Source organism: Lingula anatina, chromosome 2 (assembly GCF_051362555.1).
Source record: "Lingula anatina isolate TDL-2025a chromosome 2, LinAna3.0, whole genome shotgun sequence".
Taxonomy (NCBI): domain Eukaryota; kingdom Metazoa; phylum Brachiopoda; class Lingulata; order Lingulida; family Lingulidae; genus Lingula; species Lingula anatina.
The window spans coordinates 16,391,488-16,400,715 of record NC_141768.1 but is presented as its reverse complement, the minus strand read 5'-3'; the positions used below and the strand labels follow the sequence as shown (position 1 = coordinate 16,400,715).

Genomic DNA, 9,228 nt, shown 5'->3' with positions numbered 1-9,228 from the left:
GTTGCCAAACTTGGTTATAGAATCACTGCTGTTCATTATATAATACTGGTTATGTTATGACATATTTTTGTCAAATTTATACATAAAATTCTTTTTTTTTTTTTTTTTTGCATTTCAGACCATTTGTAACAACTTTTGACTTCTTGTTGACATGAACTTTTTTATATTTGGAAGATCAATTTTCCAGATCCAGTCGATTCAACATTTTCACTCTCCAGGTTTATATTTTAACTATTGGTTATACTGACAAAACCAGGATTTTACTGGGTCCAAGGGTCTAAAATGTTTTTTTTTTTTTTTTTTTTTGGGGGGGGGGGGTATAAATTGAGTCACTACTAACCACTCTATCCCTCCAAATATATTTTACACTAGTATTTTTTAACCATTCATGTATGACTCTACAATACCTGGTTAAATTTTGCAATATTTAAACTTGACAAACTGTCCTCTAGTTGCCTCTTCACAATTTGATTTTTTTCCAGTAATACTGCCAATATACAACACTATTTTGGCTGATATCATTTGTGGGAATGTTACCCCTTTCAAGAAAAAAAAAAGAAAAAAAATCAGTTTCACATTCAATGCTTTATTATTAATAAAAACTTGTCACTACTTCAAATAGGCTTGCTTGGGTGAGCTCTTCTTTGAAATGTAATTATAAAAAAACTGAATTAATTGAATTACCATCTCCTCTCTTTAAACATAAATTTAAAATTTAAAAAATGAAAAAAAAATCTCTACTAAAACAGTCAGTGCCTTAAAGTTCTTTGCATGTGACCAACTCTTGCAAGGCAAGCAATTCCAAACTTTCCTTCCAGGATCTATGATCTTAAAATGAGCACAAAAGAAAACAATGCAGACAGTAATGGGAGCTTGTCTTCTAACTCAGTGACATATAACTTGAATTAATATTATCTCCACTGGATTGATACAGGTATCAAAGGAAAAGACCTGTTTGGAAATAATCTGAATCTCATGAACATGACTACATGCCAGAGTCTCTAGTTCTAGTGCATAAAACTGTATCATACAAATATAATACAAGAATCAGAAACATCAGTGTAGAAATGGGCTCCCAATAATGATGTTAATAACCGTAAAATACCACTTTTGGATAAAAAAAAATAAAAAAATAAAAAATAAAAAAGCTTAATTCCAACTACATCAGTTATGTAATAATTTTCAAACATTCACAATCAAATCTCTTGGTGCAATCCTGATTGTGACAGAAAATGGAAGCTTAATCCAAGACTGTTACTTTAGGTTTTCTCTATGTTATTATTATCATCACTTTTATGTACCATTGGTTCACACCTTTAAAACCATCAGGCACAATGGGGTTTGAGTAACATACAACAAATTGAAGTTCTACTGGACATGGTTGTTAAGATTTGTAATAAACCTGACTTACAGGGCAAGACATACACAGATGACATTACTGTTTTATGACCCTTAGTAAAAATTCACCTTCCTTCAAATAACATGAGCTATATTGTATTTTAAATTAAGTCTGAAATTGGAAGCTAAAAAAAAAAAAATTATCACACTCCCTTTAAAATCATGTAATGAAGAAAGATGATCTAATGTAGATCTCTTGTGCTCATTTATATTCACTGAATATAACTATACGTACATATCTACAGGCCAGAATAAATATACAGTAGCACTATTGGTTGGAACCATAGTGAGCCAAAATAGTCAATCATTCCCTGCGTGAACAGAAAGCTGCAGTCCTGTACATTTGTCAGAGCACATGCTTCGCTAGGAAGCAATCAGAAATATTTCAAATAGTTTGTTTCATATTCCTCAATTTGGCAGGGCAATGACGCATTCCTGTCAGTTGGATTGGTTTGAGTTCTTTAATAAATACTTGGTTTGGGAATATACACAAAGTAGACTTAACTTGGCCCAACATACAATGGCAATCTGAGTATGTAATACTCAAGTTTGGTTGGATGGGTTTAATGAAATAAATGATGTGATGGGGTGTTATTTATTTACTTAGCGGTTGAGTATGACATCAAGTAAGATGGTGCCAAACCTGAGTAAGTAAGTCAAATCTTTTTTTGTGCACACAAGCCACATCATTCAAGTACTCTGACCAGACCTCCGTGATTAACCAAACTGGAAAGTAAAGCCACCAGGAAAGCTATTTGAGTGGTGGAAGGAGTTTGAATGATGTCCTCCAAATCCATGACCACCAAATGAATGAAATCCCTGATTTCCTCCAAAGAAAGCTTGAAATATCGTGTTGGGGTCAAAGTCTGTAAAAGAAAACATAAACATTTGCAAATCATACTACTGAAAATGTGCACAGACTTGCTGTTTACTGTGCCTTATTACTGCTAGCCAATCTATACAGTCAATGCATTTACTTGGGTTATTTTCAGTGAAGCATTTAAAGGAATGGATAATGTCCAAGATGCCAAAGTAGAGTGATAAAATGCACAAAAAGCAAATGGAAACGTTTTGGCAACTAAATCAAAAAAATTCATTAGCACTGAATGTAAAAACATATTGATGAAGTGTGTATCCAATAATATTTCTATTGACCATCAACTTTAATTTGTGGATGCAGGGGCAGATTTAGGTCTTCTGGAAGACGGTCAGATTTACACTGACGGGTAACTAATTTTTTCTGTCAGAGAACGGTCAAAAATGGGGGATGGATCAATAAAGATAATTTGGAAGCCTGTCAGAAAATATCTCTGGATCTGCCCCTGGGATGCCTTATGATCACGACACACACTGCTGCCACATTACCTGCAAAACCACCTTCCATGTCTTCTAAATCTTGACCGCTATCGTAACGAGCCTTTTTCTTAGAATCAGACAAAATACTGTAAGCTTCTCCTATCTCTTTGAAAATCTTCTCCTCTTCTTTCTGTTTGTCTGGGGTGTCATGGGAATGGCGGTCTGGAATTATTTCAGTGAGAAAGTTAGTCCATATGCATCCTTTTATTTGTACAAAAAATCCACCTGCATGCAGATTTATTGCAGTAAAGAGACATTTCAATCACACCACACCTAGTACATAAAATGTAGAAAACATTAACAACATCAAAGCATACTATACAATATATATAAAAAAAAACAGGTATTATTCATGGCCTGAACAGGAAAAAAAACTGACAATTGCCCATTTACAACATTTCTTTTTCCCATTTAAAACATTTCTTTTTACCTGGATGGTGAACCAGTGCCCTCTTTTTGTATGCTTTTTTTATTTCATCCTCAGAGGCATGTTTGCTGACCCCTAGCACCTTATAATAGTCTTTCCTTTTACTCTTCTTCAGTTCTAGTTTTGCCTCCTTAAGTAATCTTTTGTGCTCTGAAACGGGAATTGCACACAAACTCTTCATTTCAAGGAAGTAAATGTGCTATTTGCAACTTCTACTTTCTTCCAATATCAGGCTTCATTAATCAAGACAAAAATCTTAATTTTCTTTTTATCTATCTTTCAAACTTGTCCACCAGCTTTAAAGAGGATTGAAATATTTGTGCACAGTCTCCTTTAACAAGCATGACAAATTTATTCTCAGTGAAACCTTACCATGAGTTTTTTCCATATTAAAAACCTTTTCATAGTCCCGTACAGCTTCTTCATATTGTTCTGTATCTGTATAACTAAAATATAATAGAAATGTCCAAACAGCTGCTGAAGTTGAGTTTAACATCTTTTCCCCATTTGCTTTTTCCAACTAAAACATTCCAAACTAGTAAAAAAACTAACAGGCCAGCTAGATTCAAAATAATACAATTTCCATTTTTACTTAAATCTTACACACTGACAACATACAATACTGCCAAGTCAGTCTCATCCTTTCAAATTTGAGCTTAACAAGAAAAGTTCTCACCATTTTGCTCTCCTCAAATATGCTTTTAAATATTTACTGTCTAGTTCAATAGCTTTCGAGCAGTCATCTATGGCTTCCTCTAGTTTGGTTAGCTACAAACAAAACACAGATGATCAGTGATTTTAGAAAGTAACATGCAAGCTTTGCACTGAATGAGACGTAAAAAAGCAATCGGTCTCCTCTAGATACATCCTCATATATGTTAATCTGATTATGCACAACTCCCTTTTGAAAATTTTGAAATAGAAAGGTCACAATTAAGAAAAAAAGACAACTTAAAAGAAAGATTCCATCTGTAGGACCTTTCCATCTGTAGGACTGACTTGAAATATTTTACAGTCACATTTAATGTGGGTTTTGTTTGAAGTTTCAGTAAAAATCTCGTACATGCTACTTATAATGGATGTCCACTCCCCTGACTTTTACTTGACATTCTTCATAAACTTCAAAACTTACTTTGGAACACACAGTTGCCCTGTTACAGTAGAGCTTGGAATTGACTGACTTATTATTTGTGTCAATTAGCAAAGCTTCTGAATAAAGTCTGTAAGCATCTTCCAAATTCCCACTTCTAAAAGCTTGGTTGCCTTCTTCCTTCTTTGCTTTAAGGCTTTTGGCTTTCTACAAATACAAAATTTGAAAAATTCAAAGAGTTAATGAAAATCAAAAGGTGAGTACAAAAATTTACTAAACAATATAACAGAACATATGCACTCAAGAATAAAAACTTTTGTGGACCCAGCCGGTATCTACACAAAAATCAAGCAGTTAAATTCTAAAGACCTCTCATTTTGATATTACAAATGCTAAATACTATAGAAATTTCATTCTAAATACTACCTTGTATATGTTCTTAGACTTGACGTGATCTGGAGCTAGCCTTAATACTTGTTGAAAATGTTGGTAGGCTTTATCCACCTGATCTTCATAGTAAAGGCACATTCCTCTTACAAAGATAGCATCTGCATTCAAACTGTCCGATCTAATAACATCACTGCAAGGAAGGATAAATGTTTTATTCTATGTAATCAAAAAAGACATCTATAATGGCTTTCTTCAAGTTTTTACCTCGTCTATATATACATGTTAACAACTTTCCCTAAATACCAATAAATTTAAGAAATCTATATGAAAGGTATCCTGTATGTTTTCAAAAATGTCTTGCAGTCACACTTTTATGTCTAAATATTCTGCAAAAATTCTTATCTTTTTCAAATCAGACCTTAAACAACAAAATCCCTCAAATCTGAAGCATTACTGATGTAGATTTACCCTTTAGAGCTTTAGAACCTTGGATAAGCATAAGGTTAGAGATATTTAGGTAACAGAACACTTCTCAATATGATTCAAAGAAAACAACTGGATCTTGCGACAAAAAATATATTTACGGAATGAAATTAATTACATATAGCAGTTAAGGTATCTTACCCTGTATTTTCCCAATAAATTCCTCTAAAAATAAGTAATTTTCCCCTAATCACCAACCACTGCTTGGTCCATCCCTACACTTGGGATTGACATTTTACACCATTGCTAATGAAATAATTTAGTACTACATGTTTGAACAGCCTTAAGGCATGTTTTCCTATACATTTCAGAAGGAAATATTTACATCAGTTACTTTTAATTGAAGGGTTTTATCATTTTGAAGTCCAATTGGGAAAGATTAGTAACTTGGCAGGATATGGAGACATTGAAAATGTGACTTTGGGACATTTTCAAACGAAGACAGTTTAGCTTTAAACACCAGTCACTTACTTTGCAGTTTCTTGAGACTCTTGGTATCGCCCCAGGTGTGCCAATGCCTCGGCTTTCATTACTTTAAACCTAGGACATGCTGGAGAATGATCTATACACCTATCCATACAGTACAGAGCCTGAAATAATAATAAAAAAAACACAACTTCAGCAAAGATTGTTCCAACTGAGATGCAGCACACATATAATGATAATTCTTTTCAACAGAAATCCAGTTTTCTTTTTGTGCATGATATTGTTACTTTGAAATGAACAATGAAGAAATATTCTTACCCTTCTAAAATCTCCCTTTTCAAAGTCTTTCTCCGCAGCTTCCACAAACTGCAACACTGCCTTGGCATTATTCATCTAAAAACGAGAACATAAAAAAAACTTACAGACGATTAGAATCAGCTCAGTGTCAGAGTAAAATCTAAGGGTTATTTACCAAAACACATTTTAAGAACCTGCTGCAAATGAGCCACCTTAATCAATATTTAAGTATAGCAGATAACAGTTTTGAAGAGGCATACCTCAGACTTCACAGCATTGTTGTTGGGCTCCAATAATAAAACTTTCTCATAACTGTTTAAGGCAGCCATGGCATTTCCCATTGCCAGATGACATTTTCCTTCCCGTAGATAACCCTGATAAGTGAGAAAAAAGATTTCCTTTATAAACACCATAAACTTTTAAATCACATACATGAAAGTCAGAACTTCTTCCATCACACACACACACACACACACACACTCACACTCACACACATGCCAGGGATAGAAACAAACTCTTCCCTGTTACCCAGAGCTAAGTTTCATATATGTCAAAACTTTTTTTATGATTTGGCTGAAAACAAGGGTTATTACTTTTCTATTTTGCAAGTTGGTTGAAAATGATTTTTGAAATAAAATATTTTTTGCCACCACAAATTGGTGGACTTGGTGGTTACTTGTGTTTTTCTAAATATCATTCTGTTGACAAGATAACTTGAAACAAAGGTTGATTCAATGAAATTAAGATGAAGTTTAGAATTAATAACTTCTAAGCATACATATATTTTTGTGTTAACATTGATTGGCTTGCATACTAACATCACTCATCTGCATAAACCAACAGGCATCATCCATGCCCAATTTGCTCATAGTAATTATTACAAAAGATATAACTAGTTATCTCAAATTATGGTGCTCGCACCTCATTTCTATTTTCTTTTTTCTATCTTTTGGTCTCAGGTATGTTGGATTATGACCCAAAATGGGGGAAGAATTTTGAATTTCTATCCCTAATCATAAATAACCTTATGTTATCATCAGCAATCCTTGTAGTGCACATAAGCTATATGAAAAATGAAAAGTTTTTAAACATTACTGGCTCATCAGACAATATCAATACATTTAGATTTCCAGTCTTGAACACACTGTGAAATGAACTTGCTTTCCTGCAGGAAAGCATTGGGAAGTGCATTTCCAGATACCCACCATGTGTTCAAACTTGGGCTTGGGCTTGGGAGAATAATTCCTCACATTTCATGATCTGAAAGCTAAGTCAGCAAATGCAACTTAGACTTGCATGACTGGAAAGATATTGACTGTCTTCTTCACTTAGCACTTACTTTAAATCTTAATTGTGATAATACGTTTCGCTTCTATCTGATCCTCTTCATCTTTTTTTCCTTGTCTAAAATATTGCTTTAACAGTGCTAACTATCCAGTGCTTTAGTTGTAGAAGTAGGTGTACTAACTGTGTGAAAATGTTGTGTCTAAAAAATTCTATTGTCCAAGAAAAAAAGAAAACATCACACCAAAGGTTAAACCATATGCTAACTTACCAACAACTAAAATACAACATACTATACTTATATAAAACAATTTCATGATGGAAATTCCATGCTATAACTATCTTGGGCTCAAATGAGCTTGGCGCAGCATTACGATCATAGTTCTAGTATTTTAACTGATAAAACACAAACATATCTAATACCTTGTCAGTCTAACAGTACTTTAATCTATTGTCCTTAATACAAATAATGTCAGCTGAAACCCTACTTCCCATCTTTGGCTCCATAATTTGCCAAACTTACCTTTACAAAATTACTGTCCAAAGCTATTGCTCTTCGTGAATCATCCAGTGCCTCCTGATATTTGTTCAGCATTATATAAGTAGCTGAACGGTTTCCATAGAATGCAGCACATGTGGGACAAATATCTGTCACAAAGAAAACCCCATTAGAAATTCTACCACATTCATTAGATTTCTTTTTATTAACATTAAAACCAGAATTTAAAAAAACAGAATACATACTAGAACTTTATTTTTTCTTGTCTTTAAATAATATGAAATGCTACCTATATTGATTCTAATAACTTGATTCTGATCTATTACAACTTGAATATCATTTGATCCAATTCCTTGAGCTAATCTTTTAATGACTATAAGAGCTCATTTCCAATGAAACTATAGGTCTACAAAGATTGATCCAGCTTTGTGAGGACTCTCACTGAATGCAATTAGATATATAGATTAACATGCTTCCTCTTGTTTAAACATACTCCTATAATCACCAGCTTTTCTGGATTTTACTCAGTGGCAGGGATGTTTATCTCTGATTGCATTCAGCGAGAGTCCCAAAGAAATTGGATCAATCTACACGCACAGATAGTTTCATTGGGAATGAGCACTTAAACTCAACATGATAATCAACTTACCTATGGCCGCTGTATACATTTCCAAAGCATCTTTGTATTTTTTCTGTGTATAAAACCGATTCCCTTCAATCTTTTTCTCCTCTGCTAAATGAATTTTCCTAAAGAAAATATATCAGCTGTAAAAAAGCACCTTAAATTGGTTCAATCATGAATGTCTTTAAATTTCAAAATGGTCTGTTGCTTTATCACCTTCCAGTTAGTTTTCATAGACATTTATTTTGCTTTGCTTATTAACCAATAAATAAATCATACTCAAAATCTTTGTCCTGGACAAATGAATCCACCAGAAATCATGCACAAAACTGATATATTGTAGAATTAATGAATTTGACACTTAACTAGAATTTCCAAGGTTCAACCACTAAAAAATGTCAAATAGTTAAGACTTCTTAAATGTGTAATTTCAAAAGTTGGGGGAGACCCCAATCTAGTGTGTTCCAATAATTCTGAATAATCAAATTGAAAATCGTCATGCCTTTAATTGTTCTGGACATATACCTAAACACCACTGAAACATATTTTAAGATTATATGATGAAGGTCCCAACGACACTTAGCTCGTGTAAAATGAAACTTTCCAAAAACAGACTAAAAACTTATTTTTTATGAACAAACTTGTGACATTTCGTAAATCTATAGTCAATTATCATGATACTAAACTGTTCGGGTGTTAGTTCGGCGATTATTTCAATATCTTCGTCCATTTCACAATCTTCGTGTTCAGAACCTTCCAGACTTCCATCACACACTATTATATCCGTCTCCATCATTTCTTTAGTAACATATCGTGAGATTTCACGAGATTGCCCTATATACCGTTGCGTTTGCTGGGATTTTCATTTATTTCAACCAAAAATATATTATATATCAGTATTAGGCAATATCTTGGATCTACTGATTATGCCAATAGTGAAACGCCAATGGAATAAA

At 33.4% G+C, this 9,228-nt stretch overlaps 1 protein-coding gene across 1 annotated transcript; it reads right to left on the bottom strand.

Annotated features, from left to right (window-relative positions):
* Positions 1-570: 570 nt before the first annotated feature.
* On the bottom strand, positions 571-9,118 carry LOC106152779 (dnaJ homolog subfamily C member 7-like). The gene is made up of 13 exons (XM_013526511.2): positions 8,959-9,118; positions 8,300-8,397; positions 7,675-7,799; positions 6,128-6,241; positions 5,889-5,963; positions 5,616-5,734; positions 4,698-4,851; positions 4,314-4,478; positions 3,858-3,949; positions 3,554-3,627; positions 3,185-3,331; positions 2,764-2,916; positions 571-2,264 (listed from the first exon to the last, which is right to left on the bottom strand). The coding sequence occupies exons 1-13, from the start codon at positions 9,066-9,068 to the stop codon at positions 2,116-2,118; spliced, it is 1,575 nt and encodes a 524-aa protein (XP_013381965.2). The 5' UTR covers positions 9,069-9,118; the 3' UTR covers positions 571-2,115.
* Between the last annotated feature and the right edge of the window lie 110 nt (positions 9,119-9,228).

Coding starts and splice junctions, on each gene's coding strand:
- LOC106152779 (XM_013526511.2), bottom strand. CDS start 9,068: ATGATGGAGACGGATATAATAGTGTGTGATGGAAGTCTGGAAGGTTCT. Junction 4,479..4,697: donor AGTCTAAGAACATATACAAG/GTAGTATTTAGA, acceptor TTGTATTTGTAG/AAAGCCAAAAGCCTTAAAGC. Junction 3,332..3,553: donor TAATATGGAAAAAACTCATG/GTAAGGTTTCAC, acceptor TTCCCGTTTCAG/AGCACAAAAGATTACTTAAG.